We start from the raw sequence: 20,881 nt of genomic DNA, 5'->3' as shown, positions 1-20,881 counted from the left end.
GATTGGAATAGATTACGAACAGTAAAATAGCTGCCCAAAGAAAACGAGAAGAAAAATGATTTCCCATTAAAGTATAAAATTCCACATCAGATTTAACAAGAGTTTTATTAAGTTGTGCCTTATATGGAGAGAGGGAACAAAAGGGATTTTGATTTTTAACAAAAACCTCTGTCATAATTCCAAAACTTGGGGTCAACCAATGAAAATGATGAGTAAGAGATTCAGGACAAGAAGAAGAAAATACATCTATATGCAATGCTGACGTTTCTGCACCAAGAGATGGTGATGGACACTAGCCAATGGTTTGTCCACACTTCCACTTGCCCCATGCCTAGAAAGCATGGGTCCAAGGTGTTTTGCCTGTACCCTGCCGCTTTCCCCCAGAAAACCCACTCTTTAGCACTAAATCAGAACAAACAGCAATCCATGGAAAACAGAATTACTGTTTGTTCTGATTCAGCGCTAAAGAGTAGTGCTAAAGTGGCAGGGCAAACGGAGATGTGGTTTAGTTCTTAGATGTCCTTAAAAGAGAATTTGTGGAGGCTAAAAGGGATTCACAGAGACTATGTCTATCCTACATATGAACAGCACACTTATTCTCTGAGAGTGGATCCTTCTGTAGCCAAAAAAAGGCTTGAAGGAACCCCACCTTCTGTAGAAGTTACCCCCCCCAAAAAAATACTTTCCCTAAAAAAATAATCCTAACGGAGGAAAACCAGAAGGTGGGATGGAGTTTTCTGGAAAAGGCTTGGCTGGAACTCTGACTTAGAGAACTCCTTGACATTTTGTTGCAGCCCCCAATAGCTGTGGCTTTTAGGCATGGTGGCGACACGAAACATCCATGTTCAATATGCCTCTGAATGTCAGATACTAAGAGGAAAGAACTTCAAAGTCATGTCCTCTGTCCTTTCCACTGTCTTTTCATGTGAAGAGCTTGCCTGTGGTCAAAAGACACTTAAGACTTCATATAGCCCAGGGTGGAACCCTAGTGTTCAAAAGCTTGGAGCTCTATGAAAGTGCTGCTTGACTAGGAAAAACACAAGAATTGCCATGCTGGACTACCCAAGATCCCCATAGTCCATCATTTATTTCCCAATGGCCTCCAAATAGATGCCTGTGATTAGTCATGCAGATCATGACCTTGCATTATGATTTATCCCCAGTACCCAAGATTCATATCCACACTGCCATTGAGATTCTATGCAGCCCTCATGGCTGAAGGACCCATCCTCTGTGATGTTGTCCAATTGTTTTTTGTTTTGTTATGTTATGCTCAATATCCTGAGTTAATGTTACACGGTCTGAAGAAGTCCTTTCTTTTGTCCATCATGAGCCTACTAGATCCATGCTAAGGAGTCTGCCTGAGCATGCAAACTCTGTACCTGATGCACTCATTCCCTACCTTCTGTGTTGAGCAAGTAATGGTTGTAGCGATGAATATTCAAATGCATGTAAGTAGAAGCTTCCTGCAACACAGGGAAGGTCAAAGACTGCGGGGGGGAGGTGTCAATGCATATCAGGATCTTGGGGTGGGGTTTGTGTGAGTGTCCCTGCCCTCATCCACTGTGAGAATCCACAAGTTCAGGCAAATCCAAATAATGGAACAGCCTCAATGGGTATCCTTTGCGTTCCAATGATATGTTAGAGGATTGGAAAAATTCATAGCTGTATCCTGTGTCAGTGCTCCCAACATGGTGTGATTTGTCTGGTCACTTCCACATGATGTTGGACTACGACTCCCATCATCCCTGAACATTGGCTGGAACTGATGGAAGGTGTAGGCAAAAACCTCCAGAAGGGCACCAAACTGGGGACAACTGTCCTACATGGAAACTTTTCAAGCTCTTCTGACAACATGCCTATAAAATTCAGGCACACACAAGCATAGGTGTCAACTTTGCCCTTTTCTTGTGAGAAATCCTACTCGGAATAAGGGAATTTCCCTTTTAAAAAGGGAAACGTTGACAGCTATGCACACAAGCAATTGTTCTAACTGTGATTCAGCTACATAACTTATAAGTTTGAAACTCTCTACATAGTTTTATTTTACTATTACTATTTTCTTATATTACAAAACAACAAGGACAATATGAAAGCAATAATGCACCTGCCACCCTTTCTGAAGATGTGAGGTCAGATTACCCTGGGGTTTAGATCCCTTAAATTGTTGTATTCCGGTTGTGTGAAGGAAGGAAGGAAGGGAGGGAGGGAGGGAGGGAGGGAGGGAGGGAGGGAATACAGCAGGAAAAAGAAGGGGGAAAGGAAAAGAAAAACAGCACCTGTTGGATTTCCACCTAGTGCAGAGTTCTTAAATGCACATGCACCATCTCACTCTTACTCTCTTCACATGCGCGCAATCCCCAGATGGAGCTGGGCCTCAGCCCTCCACTCCTGTTGCGAAGTTGCAAAGCGAGGCTCCCGAGAGCCTGTGCCACCTAGAGGGTGAACAGAAGCCCCTTGCTCCTCTTTGCAGGGAGCATCAAGGGACTTGCCTGCACACAAGCGCCCAGCCCGGCCCTCTGCGGCTCCTCCCTCTCTCTCCCCATCCCCGAAACTCAAGCGAGAGAGCGCAGAAGCCTCCTCGCGGCGCCTGCCCGCCCGGACCCCACCGTCCAGTGCCAGAGCTCGGCGACCCTCGCCTGCACCTCCTCTCCCATTCACCCGCGCTGCGCTGCCATTGGTCCAAATTCCTACCGATCCTCACAAGGCACAAAAAGGCGTTGCTCAGTGTGAATCTTCTTCTGTTGCTTTATATATATAACAAACCTTCCCCCCCCCTCCCCTCCACCACCCCAATTATCCATCCTTGTTCTCCTGATGGTGACTCTTCGCTCACTTGCAACGTGTCCTTTAGACTGTTCTCTCCTCTCCAGCGTACACGCGTCTCTCCCGCGATCCCTCCTCCCTTCTCTTTGCGCTGATGCCTTGAGAGCTGGTACCTTATTTCCCTCTTCCTTCTCTCTCTCTCTCTCTCCTCTTTTTGGATGCCTCGCAACAATAATACCGCTGATGACCATCCAAGAGGAAGCAGGTGGAGAATGAAGCATCCTTTGCCCAGGAAAGCCATGGCTTAGCTCAAGAAGGAAAAAGCAAGAGAGGCGCATCGGAAAAGAAAAATAATAAACACCACCGTGCGAAAGAGAGAGAAAGCAAAGGGAGTCAACATGAGTTTCCACAAGGAAGACGGGATGGGCAGCTTGTGCCACAAGGCTCTGCAGATCATCTCCGAGTTGTGCCTGGGAGGGCAAGTGGAGTTGGAGAAATGTTCGGGCATCTTCCCGCTGGAGACCACCAACCAAGGTATAAGCAGCGCAGGTAGAGTCAAGCCTCTCGCTCTCCTTGCGCATCCCTCGGCGCGCTCTGCTTGCCGGGTCCTCGGCCGCCGCTTCTCCCCGCCTCGGTCTTCCCCATCCCTTGTGTTTTCCTCCCCTGACTCGGTCTCTCCTGTTGATCCTCTGCATCGCATCTCAAGGAAGGAGCGAGAGGACTGGAACCGAGAGGCGTGGGGTGCTGATGGTGGTGCTGATGGTTGGGGGGGCGGACATACGCTTCCTTCCACTAATGGCAGCTGCGGCAGTAGGTTTGAGTGGGCGTCTGGAAAGTTGAACTTTCTCTTTTTTTTACCCTTCTACTTTCTTCCTTCCGCTTCCTTCCTCCTTCCCCTGGCTGGGGAGAGCGAGAGAGAAAGGAAAGGAAAGGGAGTCCTTTCCAAATTTCGGCAGGACATTTCCGTGTCCTCAAGGGGCTGGTGCCAGACCAAACAGAAACGTGTGTTTTGTTGTGGCTGGCTAGCTAGATGCACGTCGGAAAGTGGCCATGCAGTGACCCCTCCCCGGTGTGGGGGTTGTACAGCCTGGCTGCGGTTCAGGCTCCAGCCGATCTAGCACCCCGATTCCCCGGGAGCGCAAACGGCGTGGAAGTCCTTCTCAAGAGCCGAGTTGCCGCTGACTCGGTAAAAGTAAGGGAAGGAATAAGGAAAATAATTCAGAAGCTACAGGTACTTCCTATGTATGCTTCATTCTCCCTCCGGGAAGGAAAAGGGAAATCTCGTGCTAGTGTATGGGGAGGACCTTTTATGTCTCTTATTTTTAATGGGAACCCCCCTCGCCCTTTGGAAAGGTAAAGTGAAGAAAGATCCGGTTCTCCTAGTAAAGCACATTAAAACACAGGAGCTGATATCCGGTGAATCAGTGATTAATTTCCTTAAAGAGAGGGTCCCTGAGCAAAAGCCTGCTTGAAAGACTTGTTCCGCTATGAGAGTGGAAAGTTAGCATCTTTTTCCTCCACGGGGATCTTGTTTGTGCTTGCAACAGCTGCCCGACAGGCAGAAATGCAGCTGGTGCAGCTTTCCCCCAGGGCATAGAAATGCAGAAAGTTGTGCGTGTTGACTTTCAGTTTGGCACACAGCTCCTTAAGGGTGCAGAGCCTCCAGAAAGGGAAGAGGAGGAGATGGTGACCCCATAAGAGGGAATGTGAGGGAAGGAATGCATTCTGAATGTCCTGGAAGCAGAGCAGTCCTCCTACTTGCTTCACTTGTTGAATGGCTGGAGCTTGGGACTCTGATCCAGGACTTAGACCGCCTCCCCTGCTCTGCTCTGGTTCAGAATTGTTCCATCTTCAAGACAAATGCCATATATCTTGGCCGAGGTAGCAGAAATGCAAGAAGGAGCTGAAGGCATTTCTTATCTACCCAAAATGTTCTCTCCTGCTTCCTTCCATCCATCCCTTGCTAATGAACTCTAATGAGATTCACCAGAGATTTTAAAAGATAATGCCGCCTTCCTCTGTTTCAACATTTTCCTTTCTATTAAAAAATAATCTGATAATAATTGAAGGGCAGGAGATAGTTATTCTCTAGTTGTTGGGGATGGGGCAGATGAGCTTAACTTTTGGTTTAAAAACTCTGCTGGAGGATGTATAGATATATCTCAAGCATGTGCACGCACATATATGAATGATTATGTGATTGATCTCCCTGCCCTGTGGCCCCCTTGACATTCTTATCTTTGCTGAAATTGGCACACAGTTTCCGTCAAGCTGGAGAGCAGGGCAACAGGTGGCAGGAAGGAAAAGAGCTTGAAAGTACCTGTTGCTGCAGGAGGAGAGGGATTTTCATGAGAGACAGAGACAAAGGACTTCTGTCTGCGTATACTGGAGGGACAGGGAATGACTTCTGTTCCTGTGCCTTTCCTAAGAAAATTTCAGTCGGTTTCAAAAAATAATAATCATGCAAACATAAAGCTTATGTGTGGATTAACCATCTAGTCCAGAATTTTGTTTTTGCAGCACTGATCAGCCAAGATACCTCCTTAGTTCACAAGCAAAGGGATCATAGCTCAGTGGTAGAGGCACATGCCTTGTGCGCAAAAAGTCCCAGGTTCAGTACCCAGCATATCTAGATTATTGCTTTGCTTTTTAAAAAAGGATCAGGTAGCAGATCATGTGAGAGACCTCTGCCTGACACCCGGGAGAGCAACAGAGAAGTCAGAGCAGTAGACTATAGATGCACAAATAGTCTGACTTTGTATAAGGCTGCTTCCTATGTTCCCTTGAGGGTGATGGGCTTTGTATTGGCATTGTATGTACCCAGAACCAGTTGTATAAGAAGTGTATTGTTGCATTGTTGTATAAGAAGTGTATTGTTGCATGTCATGAATCTATGAAGGAAAATGCAGGGCAGTGCCACTTGAGGAAGAGCAGTGAAGGATCTATATCCTAATAAGCACATAAAGAATATTCTGGCTATACCATAAAAATTACCACCAGCAAGCATCATTTTGTTGGGGATTTGTGTGCCATTTCAGCTCTGTATTGATGAGACAGTACCTCTTATGCAACCATGTAAAATAGTGATGCAACATTTTGTGGCCATCATGGTTAGGGCAGATGGTGCAGTGGTTAGAATATTGAGTTTGGCTGCAGAAGATCCTTCTGCAGTGGCATTCTCCACTTCAGCCTTCCACTTGTGAAGATCAGCGGGGAGGGGGGATACTTGCTAAGCATGATACAATGATAGATACCACTAGGTGGGAAAGTAAACAAGCTCTTCTTTTGTGCTAGGTTGTTGCATGTCTGTATACCTGTAGATTAGTCATCTGGATTTGCATTGGGGCTAGGTAAGGGCAATGAAGACTTAACACTTTGCTTGTAACTCTTTAAACAACCCTATATAAGGGTATATTTTATTATTCTCATACAACGTTGCTGGGGATCCTTTGTTGGGGATCCTGGGGCAGCTGCCATTGCTTCTTCCCTGGATGAACCACAACACCCAGATTCTCAGCTTTCTTTATATAAAAAAAGAGTAAATTTCCAGTATTTGTAGAACCCAAGGTATGAGACAAGATGTACAAGTACTGTTCTTCTCTCCTCTACAATTTGTGAGAAAAAAGGCTGCTCCCCTCCTTTCAGTGTATTACTTTGCCCCCACCCCTGAAGATGCCCATGGGTGAGAAAACACTTAAATGAAGTGCCCACAGTAAAAGTCAATTGGGGGCCACAGCCCAGGGTGGATGGAGCCAGAGCTGATGGCAGGCAGGGCTAGATTCAATGTGGGAGGAGTCAGAGACAAAAGAGGGCAGAGTTCACAGCTCTGCAGGATGAATGAATGAATGAATGAATGACCAGAAATACAGGCATATACAGCAATAGAGAACATGTAAACTATACATAGGTTAAAATTAAACTCTGTAAGCTAGAGCACGGTAAATAATACAGATATAAAACAGTTAAAATATGGAGGTTAAGGGTTGCATAGCTCTTTCTCTCTGTACTACCCCATACTTTTAGAGTTGTCTGGCAGTGTCCACAAAGCCGGATGACATTGAGGGCTGTATGAAATGGGAAGCCCCACACCAGGTGACAGCCATAATGGTACATGATAGAGTCATCACCACAAGTTCTATTCAAAATATTAGGACTACTCAGAGTAGATCCAATGAAGCTAACAGACATGATTCATTTTATTAATGTTCTGGGATCCCAACTGAAGGAATGTCAGGGCTTGGCTTTGCACAGTGGCCTGGGGGGGGATCAGAAATTGGGAACTGGTACCCAGGACCAAAGAGCAATCAGGTTCAGAAACATCAGGAATCCAAGCAGAAGCCGGGACCACAGGAAAAAGTCAGCATCCGCTCCCACAAGATTTAGTGAAGGCCACCAACTTGGATAGTTGGGTGGAGGAAGCCAGGATAAATCTGGAAGGATTTTCAACAGGAGGTTGCAATTATGCAGTTTCTGTATGTTTAGCTTATATTGGCAATGACACAAATTATAAGAATGGTCTGAAGGCACACAAGGCTACCACCTTGCTACGTTTAGGAGATCTGGGTCTGGTCAGTGCCTCCATGGATATCGAGTGGTTCCTTGGAACCACTTATACACCACCTTGGGTTCCATAATGGAAGAAAGGTGGATTATAAATGCAATGCAATAAAATAAATAATTGAATTCTTTTTAGCATGACCCTCCCCTGGTTATTATAGACATGCATTCTTCTCTTCTGTATACCAGCATCTGTTATGTGCACTATTATACCTGGTTAGGGATAAATCCAGTCGCTACACATTGCCAATCAATTTTATCTGGTGGGAATATTTTTTTAAACCGACAGCATGAGTGCGTATTTCAGTGACAAATTGACTTCTAATTATCCTCAAGGAAGAATTTGTATGTATTTACATGCACACATTTCTCCCCACTTCAATACAGAGCTATCAGATGACAGTTGTCAATGGTGTTTACACTGAGTGGCATTAAAAGTCAAATCCAGTTAATTAAAAGCTGCCTCTCCAAGCTGACACAAGATAAGGAATAGAATTTCTAAAACCTTGAATAAGCATCAGCATCTAAAAGTTCTTTAAAATCCAAAACAGTGAGACAACCATAGATGTCCTCACAGCCTCTGAGTACCATAATTGGTGCTGAACGGCAGTAATTACATTGCTTAGTCAGGAGTTACCCTTAACACCAAAGTACATTTCTTGTCCTGGAAGTCAGAGTACATTTGCACTTTTCTTGTCTTGATGATTATATAGTTCATTTACAATGTTGAGAGCTCACTTACCTGTCAGGAAAACTGAGCACCAATTATTGTTGTTTAGTCGTTTAGTCGTGTCCGACTCTTCGTGACCCCATGGACCAGAGCACACCAGGCACTTCTGTCCTCCACTGCCTCCCGCAGTTTGATCAAACTCATGCTGGTAGCTTCAAGAACACCATTCAACCATCTCATCCTCTGTCATCCCCTTCTCCTTGTGCCCTCCATCTTTCCCAACATCAGGGTCTTTTCCAGGGAGTCTTCTCTTCTCATGAGGTGGCCAAAGTATTGGAGCCTCAGCTTCACAATCTGTCCTTCCAGTGAGCACTCAGGGCTGATTTCCTTAAGAATGGATACGTTTGATCTTCTTGCAGTCCATGGGACTCTCAAGAGTCTCCTCCAGCACCATAATTCAAAAGCATCAATTCTTCGGCGATCAGCCTTCTTTATGGTCCAGCTCTCACTTCCATACATCACTACTGGGAAAACCATAGCTTTTACTATACGGACCTTTGTTAGCAAGGTGATGTCTCTACTTTTTAAGATGCTGTCTAGGTTTGTCATTGCTTTTCTCCCAAGAAGCAGGCATCTTTTAATTTCGTGACTGCTGTCACCATCTGCAGTGATCATGGAGCCCAAGAAAGTAAAATCTCTTACTGCCTCCATTTCTTCCCCTTCTATTTGCCAGGAGGTGATGGGACCAGTGGCCATGATCTTCATTTTTTTGATGTTGAGCTTCAGACCATATTTTGCGCTCTCCTCTTTCACCCTCAATAAAAGGTTCTTTAATTCCTCCTCACTTTCTGCCATCAAGGTTGTGTCATCTGCATATCTGAGGTTGTTGATATTTCTTCCGGCAATCTTAATTCCGGCTTCGGATTCATCCAGCCCAGCCTTTCACATGATGAATTCTGCATATAAGTTAAATAAGCAGGGAGACAGTATACAGCCTTGTTGTACTCCTTTCCCAATTTTGAACCAATCAGTTGTTCCATATCCAGTTCTAACTGTAGCTTCTTGTCCCACATAGAGATTTCTCAGGAGACAGATGAGGTGATCAAGAACTTGCCATAGTTTGCTGTGGTCGACACAGTCAAAGGCTTTTGCATAATCAATGAAGCAGAAGTAAATGTCTTTCTGGAACTCTCTAGCTTTCTCCATAATCCAGCGCATGTTTGCAATTTGGTCTCTGGTTCCTCTGCCTCTTCTAAATCCAGCTTGCACTTCTGGGAGTTCTCGGTCCACATACTGCTTGAGCCTTCCTTGTAGAATTTTAAGCATAACCTTGCTAGCGTGTGAAATGAGTGAAATTGTGCGGTAGTTGGAGCATTCTTTGGCACTGCCCTTCTTTGGGATTGGGATGTAGACTGATCTTCTCCAATCCCCTGGCCACTGCTGAGTTTTCCAAACTTGCTGGCATATTGAGTGCAGCACCTTAAAAGCATCATCTTTTAAAATTTTAAATAGTTCAGCTGGAATACCATCACTTCCACTGGCCTTGTTATTTGCAGTGCTTTCTAAGGCCCATTTGACTTCACTCTCCAGGATGTCTGGCTCAAGGTCAGCAACCACACTACCTGGGGTGTACGAGACATATCTTTCTGGTATAATTCCTCTGTGTATTCTTGCCACCTCTTCTTGATGTCTTCTGCTTCTGTTAGGTCCTTACCACTTTTGTCCTTTATTATGGTAATCTTTGTACGAAATGTTCCTTTCATATTTCCGATTTTCTTGAACAGATCTCTGGTTCTTCCCATTCTGTTGTTTTCCTCTATTTTTTTGCATTGCTCGTTTAAGAAGGCCTTCTTGTCTCTCCTTGCTATTCTCTCTCCTTGGGTTGGACTCGATGGCCCTTGTGGTCTCTTCCAACTCTATGATTCTATGATTCTATGATTCTTTGGAAATCTGCATTCAATTTCCTGTATCTTTCACTATCTCCCTCACATTTTGCTTGCCTTCTCTCCCCCGCTGTTTGTAAGGCCTCGTTGGACAGCCACTTTGTTTTCTTGCATTTCTTTTTGACTGGGATGCTTTTAGTTGCTGCCTCCTGTATAATGTTGCGAGCCTCCACCCATAGTTCTTCAGGAACTCTGTCCAGCAAATCTAAATCCTTAAACCTGTTCCTCACTTCCACTGTATATTCATATGGGATTTGGTTTAGATTGTATCTTACCGGCCCAGTGGTTTTTCCTACTTTCTTCAGTTTAAGCTTGAATTTTGCTATAAGAAGCTGATGATCTGAGCCACAGTCAGCTCCAGGTCTTGTTTTTGCTGACTGTATAGAGCTTCTCCATCTTTGGCTGCAGAGAATATAATCAATCTGATTTCGATGTTGCCCATCTGGTGATGTCCATGTGTAGAGTCATCTCTTGTGTTGTTGGAAAAGCGTGTTTGTGATGACCAGCTTGTTCTCTTGACAGAACTCTATTAGCCTTTGCCCTGCTTCGTTTTGATCTCCAAGGCCAAACTTGCCAGTTGTTCCTTTTATCTCTTGATTCCCTACTTTAGCATTCCAATCCCCTATAATGAGAAGAACATCCTTCTTTGGTGTCACTTCTATAAGGTGTTGTAAGTCTTCATAGAATTGGTCAATTTCAGTTTCTTCAGCACCAGTAGTTGGTGTATAAACTTGGATTACTGTGATGTTAAAAGGTCTGCCTTGGATTCGTATCGAGATCATTCTATCATTTTTGAGATTGCATCCCAGTACAGCTTTTGCCACTCTTTTGTTGACTATGAGGGCCACTCCATTTCTTTTACGGGTTTCTTGCCCACAGTAGTAGATATGATAGTCATCCGAACTGAATTCACCCATTCCCGTCCATTTTAGTTCACTGATGCCCAGGATGTCAATATTTATTCTTGCCATCTCATTTTTTACCACATCCAACTTACCCAGGTTCATGGTTCTTACATTCCAGGTTCCTATGCAATATTTTTCTTTACAGCATTGGACTTTCCTTTCGCTTCCATGCATATCCGCAACTGAGCGTCCTTTCGGCTTTGGCCCAGCCACTTCATCAGCTCTGGATCTACTTGTACTTGTCCTCCGCTCTTCCCCAGTAGCATGTTGGACACCTTCCGACCTGAGGGGCTCATCTTCCAGCGTCATAACTTTTATATGCCTGTTGTCTTTGTCCATGGAGTTTTCTTGGCAGGGATACTGGAGTGGCTTGCCGGTTCCTCCTCCAGGTGGATCACGTTTGGTCAAAACTCTCCACTATGACCTGTTCATCTTGGGTGCCCTGCTCGGCATAGTTCATAGCTTCTCTGAGTTATTCAAGCCCCTTCGCCACGGCAAGGCAGCCGCCCTTATTGGCAGCACCAATAGGTTCCAGTAAATCCAACAGAAATTCTAAATATACTAGAAAGCTACAGTCATCCAATGCCAGGAGAGACCCCCCCAACTGAAATCCTGGGCAGCCACTGCTAGAGATTACAGACAGTACTGAACTATGTGGATCAGTGGTCTGGCTCAGTGCACAGTAGTCTTTACATGATCTTCTGAGCACAGGCAGGGAGGGAGGTTCACTTGGAGAGAGAGAGAGAGTGGATTTTGCCCAGGAGAACCCCTGAACGTGGGGTTGATTTTTTCTTGGTATGATGCCTTGCAAGAATGATCTGCTTGATAGTAGCACAACCAACAGTTTTTCATGAAGATGGTTCAAAATGGTAATGCAGATAAGTTGTGGGGAGGTAGGGTTCAAAATATAGGCTGCCCCTCAAGTGCACAGTGTCCAGAATGTTTTTAAAGGAACTGAAGTCCTCATTTGACATAAGCAAAAGTGGCTGCCCTTGAAAAAGAGAATGGTTGTGTGGGATGTTTTTTCCAAGCACTGTGCCATTGTACAGAAGTTGAAAAGGGAACTGTTGGCTACCCTATTTAGCTGAGAGCAACTGTTGGGATATTCTGAAATTGGCCTGCATCTTTTTCTCAACAAAAACAACAACAACATGCCATCCATGCACAGCTTGAGTCCATGTTACAAAACCATGGCACAGTAGCCCACCAGTTCCTTACAACAGAATAATGAATTGCAAGCGGTGCTTTTCAAATGCGTTTTGTGGTGCATTGGGAGCAGTGGAACAGGAAAGGTCAACTTGACCCAGTTTGACAATTATTGTTTTTCTGATTCAAAACATAACAAACAAATTATGTCGGACAGGCAAACAGCGACAATCTCGCCTCTGAAGTGGTATGAAGAGAGATGAAAGCTCTTTCTGAGGTTCCCCATACAGAAAGGCAGGTCATCATCGTGATATTGCATCCATCAGATGATGAGCACGCATGGATGATATGGTCTCCATAAATGTGAGGAAGCATGGTACAGTCTCTGGTTAACAACCAGTTATATTCCATATAGGAATATGATGGTCAATGATGATCAACACAGACCATCTTCTAGCCCATCTTCCAGCCCACTTAGCTCTGTATCAGTATGATGTGGTTTCTATTCTTCTCTCTAGCTTTACCTAAGAGCAAAAGAACATAAATAGAGCCCTGCTGGATCTTGCCAATGGCCCATATAAGTCCACCATCCTTTTCTCATATTGGCCAACCAGATCTACCTAGATAATTTAATATTTGTTTATTCTTATTCATCATTCTCCCCATAACCATGTACAAAACAAAACATGGCCTAATTCACAAGCTTACAGGCTTCACCAACCATTTGTTTTGGGCTACAACTCCCATCCATCCCAGCCAGCAATTCCAATGGTTAAAGATGATGAGTGTTGTAGTCCAACAGCTTCTGGAAGACATTAAGTGGGGTTAGACTGAACCAAGATGAGACATGACACAGAAAAAAGAAACAAGAAGAAATGAAGCAAAAGAGAGGGTAAAGGATCTAAAGGAATTCCTGAGGAAGCCTTGGTTGACTACTCATTCTCTCAGGTCTGAACTGAGTAGCCCATTCAAAGCAAGTTTCAAATACATTATTTGTTTGTTTTGTTATTAACCTATTAACTCTGTCATATGGGCAGTTTGTAATATATTGTAAGGGCATATCCTCTAACTCAGGCATCGTACCTTCTTGATATCTGAGGTCATCATCTGAGAACTTTCCATGAATGTCCCCATGCAAAGTGGGTGTCAATGAAGGAAAGTGCCTTCTCAACAGTGCCCTCACCCAGGGTGGAATGTCCTCTGCAGAGGTGCCCACCTGGTACCTACCTTAAATTATGCATGGCATTGAGGTCACATCAGCGAGGCCGAGAGGGAGGTCTTGTTGTTTAGGCAGCCCAGGACCTCCATACACACTGCCTGTGCTTGTGCTCCGGGGAGGTCATTTCAGTGCTGCTAACACAGCGGTTTGACTTCATCCTCAAAGGTGCACTCCATTGTCTCTCGAGACAGATGGATGACGACAACAATTGAGAGAGTGGCCTCTGTGATAACACTAGAACCAGGGGTCATCCACTGAAGTAATATGTTGGGAGATTCAGGACAGACAAAAAGAAATACTTCTTCACACAGAGCATCGCTAAACTATGAAATTCACTCAGAAAAGAGGCAGTGATGTTCACCACCTTGGATGGCTTTGAAAGAGGAGTGGATAAATTAAGGAAGAGTAAGGCTATCCTAGGGACGCGGGTGGTGCTGTGAGTTAAACCACAGAACCTAGGGCTTGCTGATCAGAAGGTTGGCGGTTCAAATCCCTGCAATGGGGTGAGCTTCCATTGCTCGGTCCCTGCTCCTGCCAACCTAGTAGTTCGAAAGCACGTCAAAGTGCAAGTAGATAAATAGGTACCGCTACGGAGGGGAAGGTAAACGGTGTTTCCGTGCACTGCTCTGGTTCGCCAGAAGTGGCTTAGTCATGCTGGCCACATGACCCAGAAGCTGTATGCCAGCTCCCTCGGCCAATAAAGCGAGATAAGCACCGCAACCCCGGAGTCGGCCACGACTGGACCTAATGGTCAGGGGTCCCTTTACCTTTACCTTAAGGCAATCCTTGGTGGATCTGCTGTCCCTACAGAGTTGAAAAAAGTAATACCAGTTGCTGGAAACCACAGGGCAGGAGAGTGCTGTTGTGCCCAGGGCCTGCTTGTGGGTGGTCACTGTGAGAGCAAGATGAACCACTGGCCGGATCCTGCAGGCTCTTCTTGTGTTCTTAATCCTATTTTGCTGCCAGGAAAATACCTTTTCATTTTCCCTTCCAAGTTATGTTGTGATTCAAACATACATTTAGCGCAATAGATTTTTCACCTCTGTTTGCTGATTCAAATTGTTTCAGGGCTGTTTTTGTTCTCTGGGCTTTTTTATATTTTAAAAAAGTAATGCGTTTTGATCTATTGCCATTTTTGTTTTGGTTACCTTGTATCATACTTCCTTGCTGTGCTTGTTAGAATTTGCTGTTTGTGTTGTAAGCCATCCAGAGAACCTTTGTGGTTTGGCAGCAACATCATCATCATCATTATTACCTAAACAAACAAACAAATAAAGATCCGGGTCCTGATGCTTCAAATGGAAATTTAATTCCTCTACAACCGCAGAAGGGGGAGAAGCAATGGGAATGCCTGTGTAATGTGTTGATGTAAATCAGGGATGAAGAACCTCAGACCTAGGATCCAAATTTGGCCCTTGGAATCTTCTTCTGGCCACACCTTCACTTGCCTTACTTTACACCCTATGTTTTCCCCCCATGGTTAGAACCTGATAGTTAGAACCTGCACTCAATAGTTCCTCTTGCTTGCCTGGATCAAGGATGGGGGGAGGGGAGAAACTAGCCTACCTTACAAAGGTGAAATTTACATTTGTGGCTCTGCCCAATTTTGCCTCTGGCCCTGCCTATCACTGGCATATGGCACTCAAAATCTTACTGAGAAGACCCTCCAGCTGAGATAGGTTCCCACACTTCTGGTGTAAATAATGCTTGCCTGTGTGCATCGGTGTAAGCAGCAGAAGTCCATTTGGGATGCAAGAATCCCCTCTGAGAGAAGTTTGTGCATCATGTTTTCTCTTTAACTTTCTGCTTCTGCTTCCATTTGTTTTCTCTAGCCATTGTCTTGCTCTTAATGTGCTCTCTGCTGCATATGAAATATGATCAACTCTTTTGTTAGAAACACTGTTTGTGCCATTAATTGTGTCATTATTCATCCCGCATTACATAGAGGCGTGAACTGTTGTCTCCTGATGTGTGCCAGATGCTGATGCTCCAAGCTGGGTGGTGTAACTGTGGGATAGATCCAAGTTGGATGACGTAGCTATGAGATAAATCAGCCTGATATTACCAACATGCTTAACTCTAATTAATGCATGAAAGGGTTAAGACCATAAAGTAAGCTGTCCTGCCAGGCTTAGCTAGGTCACACCCCCTCAACTTGCATGGATGGCCGCACCCACTTTTGGCTCTACCCACCATGGGGTGGTAGCTGGTGAGAACAAGAAGGAGCATCAAGAGAAGGAGTAACTGCTCCCCCACCTTCTGCTGCTGTTGACTCTGGGGGAGGGATCTAGTGGGAGCTCATGGGGGTCATATTGACAGACCTCCATCCTAAAAACTAGAGCCTTCACTGTCAGAAGGTCACAATCTATGCAGGTTTATGTTGGACTTACTTCTGAGTAAATCAGCAGAGGGTTTGGGCTGCAAAATTAATCAGTCTACCAATTATATCCATTACATCTTTGATAATTCTTGCAAGCAAACGAATTAGAGCTATCTAGATGATATCACCTTGTCTTCTTGTTCTTTGCAGACATCTCTGTCAGTTTGCTTGCAGTTGTCGTCAGCTTCTGTGGGCTTGCCTTGCTGCTAGTTTCACTTTTTGTCTTCTGGAAGTTGTGCTGGCCGTGCTGGAGGAGCAAGCCGATGACATCGAACGCGACGAGCATCCCTCAGAGCACCTCCAGCGCTCCCACTGAGTTTTTGGAAGCTAATGAGAAAAAGGAAATGATTAAAGAAAACGGGAAGCCCTCCACGAAAATCCTTGAGGCGGCAATGAAAATTAGCCACACTTCACCTGATATTCCAGCAGAGGTCCAGAATGCTCTGAAGGAACATCTAATCAGGCATGCACGCATGCAAAGGCAGATCACTGAGCCTGCATCCTCATCAAGGTAAGAGAAATAGAAGCTAACACTTAAAAAAAAAAAAAGGACCCAAGAAAGACCATTTGGCTGAGAACTAAGGAATGAAGCAGATGAACATCACATTCTTAGCCTTGTGCCAAGGATATAATAGGCGCAGGAACAATAACCCTAGTAATATACATACTGATTTTTCTGACAATTTCAATCAATTTTGTGTGTGTGCGTGTGTGTGTGTGATTGGCAGGTTTACATAGGTCATTTTTAAAGTCTGTATCTCCTGAGAACATATATCCTTATTAAGGAAAGAGACCGTAGCAGTAAATTGCACATTAGAGTTGCTGATATAATTGTACAGTGAGGGGCAAAGCTCTTTTATATCCTAATCCCAACCATGTTTATTTGGTTACATGCCCAATTAAAACAGATGACTGTTTGCCGAAATAATAGGTTACCATGGTATGCAACCTGCAACCGTATGGCAGACCAGTTGACTGTATTGTCCTGCAAAAAAATAAATAAATTGATGACTAAGATCTTGCCACACCTCATCAGAAATCGGGGGGAAACAACAAGAGAGTAGTTAAATGTCCCTAACCACTTAGCAGGATGACACATGGTGTATAACTGCCATAACAAGTGTTTCCCCACCCACAACAAATAATTTTTCCGCTTGTAAAATGTTTGCCTGTGTTCATGCTCTGACATGGTGACTTCAGTGACATTCCTTTCTAAATCAGTGTGACTCAGATTGCAGCATAGATATCAGATACTAGTTGCACAATTCATAAAACATTACAGGTTTCCAACTTATGCTCCAGTCCTAGGCATGTTGCTCGCTATTGCTTGCTTGTTTTATTTGACACATTTATATTCCAACCCATGCAATTACAAATTTTTGTGACATCACTAGCAAATATTACATAACGTTTCCAGTCCTCCTTAATTCAAAGTACTTACTTTGAAATATCCCTGAAAACTCTCATATTTCAAGGATGGGGAGAGTGCATGAAAATATGAACATCAATAAAAGGTGGTGTCACGTTATTGTTGTGAGGGCCCCATAACAGTTGAGGCACAAAATATGTAAATTGAGACACAATACTGGAGCAATTTCAAACTTAACTGCTCTTAGTGATCAAGTCGTATTTGAAAATAACAGCAACTCTTTTAAAAGTTAACATTTCCATCCTTAACTGACATCAAGACATCTCTGAGAACAATATCATTGCACTTAGTACCACCTGTAGCCATCAATCAAGGAAAGATTTTATGAATAGAGTGACAGAGGCATCTAATTTTAATGCACAAGGAACATCAAGGCGTGAAATACACATGTCCTCCTCTGCAGATGAAAGAATTTAAGTAACGCTTTTTTCAGACACAGAAAGAGAAAATGACAGCTAGGAAGTGACAAGTGCCATGAGTAAAAAGTGCCATGAGAACAAACAGATAATCATAGATGCTGAATGTAAAAGTTCTGACTTTCTGCTTAGTGAATTATTTACAGTGGTACCTCAGGTTGCATACGATTCAGGTTACATACACTTCAGGTTACAGACTCCTCTAACCCAGAAATAGTACCTCGGGTTAAGAACTTTGCTTCAGGATGAGAACAAAAATCGTGCTTCGGTGGCACGACGGCAGCAGGAGGCCCCATTAGCTAAAGTGGTGCTTCAGATTAAGAACAGTTTCAGGTTAAGAACGGACCTTCGGAACGAATTAAGTACTTAACCAGAGGTACCACTGTACATTATTGCATTTCTGGGTTAGCAGAGTCTGTAACCTGAAGTGCCTGTAACCCGAGGTACCACTGTACACATTAACCCACTGATGCATTTAAATGAAGTGGTACCTTGGGTTAAGAACTTTGCTTCAGGATGAGAACAGAAATCGTGCTCCGGCGGCGCGGCGGCAGCAGGAGGCCCCATTAGCTAAAGTGGTGCTTCAGATTAAGAACAGTTTCAGGTTTAGAACGGACCTCTGGAACGAATTAAGTACTTATTCCAAGGTACCACTGTATATGATTCGGTTTGTATACAAAACATGCTGAGATACATTTAGACCAATGGTTCATGCACCCTAAGGTGAAATATCATATACAGCTTACACTAGACAAATATCTTCCATTTGCTTGTATAAACTCTATACACACGGAATAATACACATCAGTTGGTTAATATTTATTTTATAAAGCAATTGTTTTAAAGTATGCTCAGTGCGTGGAAATGGACATGTGTTAAAAATTTATAGGCTACCATGACTTCTGAATTTACAAAAGCATTTACTTTTGCACTTGTTGACCAGGGAATATGCATTCTTGTTCTACCTTTACCAATCTGAGTTCCATCAGACCCTATCGCTGAGGGGGTCCAACCCCATGCATCTCAGATCTCAAACAGACAGACGTCTGTCAGGATGTCAGGAGCATTGGGGGAGGGGGACCCATAGCAACCCTACATTTCCCAGTAATGCTGGCATCAGCAGCAGCCGCCACCTCCAGGCACCAAATCTCCACCTATCCATCCTTCCCTCCCTTCTGCAGCTGGTATCAGAGCTTCAGCAAGTTGAGTGGCTGGATGGATTAGACAGAGACAGAAGCTGGTTGAAAGTCCTTGGGTGGGTAGGCAGAAGGAGGGAGGAGTTGAACCTCTAATTAAAATCCAAACTGAAGAAGAAGCACTATGTGTGTGTGTGTGTGTGTGTGTGTGTGTGAGAGAGAGAGAGAGAGAGAGAGAGAGAGAGAGAGAGAGATGCTTGCCTCAAATTTACAGCTCATATTTGTGGCAAGCATTATGACTAACGCTGAAGCTCAGGGAAATCTCTGTTGGTAGCTGGTTTGTTTCCCACCATAGCTGCCAGTGCTGTACCATATCTTCTTCTGTTATGTATCTCTGCATGACAATAATCTTTAGAAGCTGAGGTACTTGCCTGGAAGCTAGTTTCAAGGTGTTGTCAGCAACGTGTTGCACCTTATGTGCTGGGATAACAAACAGTGGTGTGTGCCTAGGCCTATGTAACCCTTTCTCGGCAAATCTGCCAAATTCCCCCTCACATTTTTAATAATAATAATAATTTATTATTTATACCCTGCCCATCTGGCTGGGTTTCCCCAGCCACTCTGGGCGGCTTCCAACAAAATATTAAAAATACAATAAAACATAAGACATTAAAAACTTCCCTAAACAGGGCTGCCTTCATATGTCTTCCACTGGAATCACTGTGTCACTAGCAAGGATGTCTTTGACTGACTCAATAATAAAACTGACTAATGAACCTAAGTAGTTTCCACTGAAAAGCAGCTTAGATAACCTCACATCATGATTTTTCTAGACTCAGTCATCTAATATGGAATTTCACTGGTATAGCCTGGGGGGGGGGGGAGAGTTGAATGTGAGAAATCTTAATTGGAACACTTTACATCCTCTTTATGTTTTATGCTATTAAGGAAGGGGCCTGCTTATGAAAAGAAATCATTTTTCAAGTCTCTGGATCCCCAACAAGTAATAAATGACACCAGAATAAGTATTTCCACTTTGCTGTTGTTTATCTCCAGAGTGCAATTTAGCTTCACTTGAGAGTCCATGGCAGGCTGAAGAATATCCTTGTTGATATGGGGGGGGGGGGGGGACACAAAGAACCAGACATTAATGGCAGGAAAGTGCTTTGGGGGCAATGTATCTTAATCCACTGCACCAAGGCGACTGCACCAAGGCGAGATCAACAGTGTTTTCTCCAAAAATAAAGTGAATTTAGGAGTTAAGTGTTTGAACATGAGGGGCAAAAGATTCTCAACCCTTGGCGTGGCCAGCCCAATACATTTTGAGGCCTGAGGCAGAGCATCAAATGCTGTCCCTCCCCAAGGGAAGCCAAATGTGACAGACTCCCTCACTGAAAATGGAAGCTCGGTAAAGAGACCATTTTTCTGGGTGTTTAAAACTATCCCTGTGAACAACAGTAGAGAGGCCTGCTCTAACTGTTTGTGGTAGTATTTTTTTATTAAATTGCAGCCAGTGAAGAATGTCTTGTGTTCACTTATTATCCCCCACTCAGAGGTTCAATGGTATGTGGAAGCACTTCTGATGCAAAGCTAGTTCTTTTATTTATTTGCACGCAAGGAAAGTTTTAAGCTTGATGGTTTTTCATGTGAGGCGCAATGCTTCGTATCAGGCAAACAATCTTCACCAAAAACTTTAAAATCTTAATCAGCACCCTTGTTTACCACTAGTCTCAGGATAGACTATTTCCACCTAGAATGGCTGCTAGCATTCCTATACCAAAACACTCTCACAGTCCCTTCTAGGATTTTGACTTTCTTCTCAGGGAATCAAACCGGGTTGCCCTGCCTAGCTGACCCCTAATCCTTATCAGAACAGGTCCCCCTCTTCTGCATGCCCCTATCTCTTTAACTGTCAAGTGCTGAATTTTTGACTCACCAGTCCTTCATGATTAACTGACATTCTGACTAGCTCTGATTGGTTGCTGGGTCACTAGCAGGCTGACTCAGGGCCTGTCCATCACACCAAGGTAAAAAATAAAAAATATATATAAAATGCCCTGGGTTCTGGAGAGCGCCTCTCTAAAGTTTCATAGCTTATTGTAAAACATTAAAGCAGAAGGGGCTAACCTATGGGCCTTCAGATGTTGTTGGACTCCCAGCTTCCACTACCTCTAATCATTGACCATGCTGATGAGAATTGAAGTACAGCAACATCTGGAGAGCCACCTCTGCTTTAGCCACTGCAATAGCAGTGGTGGTACAAGAACTTTCTGAAACAAACCTGCCGACAGTGCTTTGCTCTATAGAAGGAGCT

At 44.1% G+C, this 20,881-nt stretch overlaps 1 protein-coding gene across 3 annotated transcripts in view; it reads left to right on the top strand.

Annotated features, from left to right (window-relative positions):
• The first annotated feature begins 505 nt into the window (after positions 1 to 505).
• The window catches only part of SYT10 (synaptotagmin 10), a 43,282-nt gene continuing 22,906 nt past the window's right edge, over positions 506 to 20,881 (top strand). Inside the window, exons 1-3 of one of the 3 annotated variants that reach the window (XM_081878947.1) lie at positions 506 to 1,451; positions 2,084 to 3,315; positions 15,737 to 16,097. In XM_081878947.1, coding sequence (XP_081735073.1) covers positions 3,165 to 3,315; positions 15,737 to 16,097 — 512 coding nt within the window. In that variant the 5' untranslated portion in view covers positions 506 to 1,451; positions 2,084 to 3,164. Of the gene's footprint in view, positions 3,316 to 15,736; positions 16,098 to 20,881 lie in introns of all 3 variants that reach the window. The other 2 variants (XM_081878948.1, XM_081878946.1) reach the window with 2 other exon arrangements.

Source organism: Podarcis erhardii, assembly GCF_964252035.2.
Source record: "Podarcis erhardii genome assembly, chromosome: 10".
Classification (NCBI taxonomy): domain Eukaryota; kingdom Metazoa; phylum Chordata; class Lepidosauria; order Squamata; family Lacertidae; genus Podarcis; species Podarcis erhardii.
This window is presented reverse-complemented; position numbering and strand designations above follow the sequence as displayed.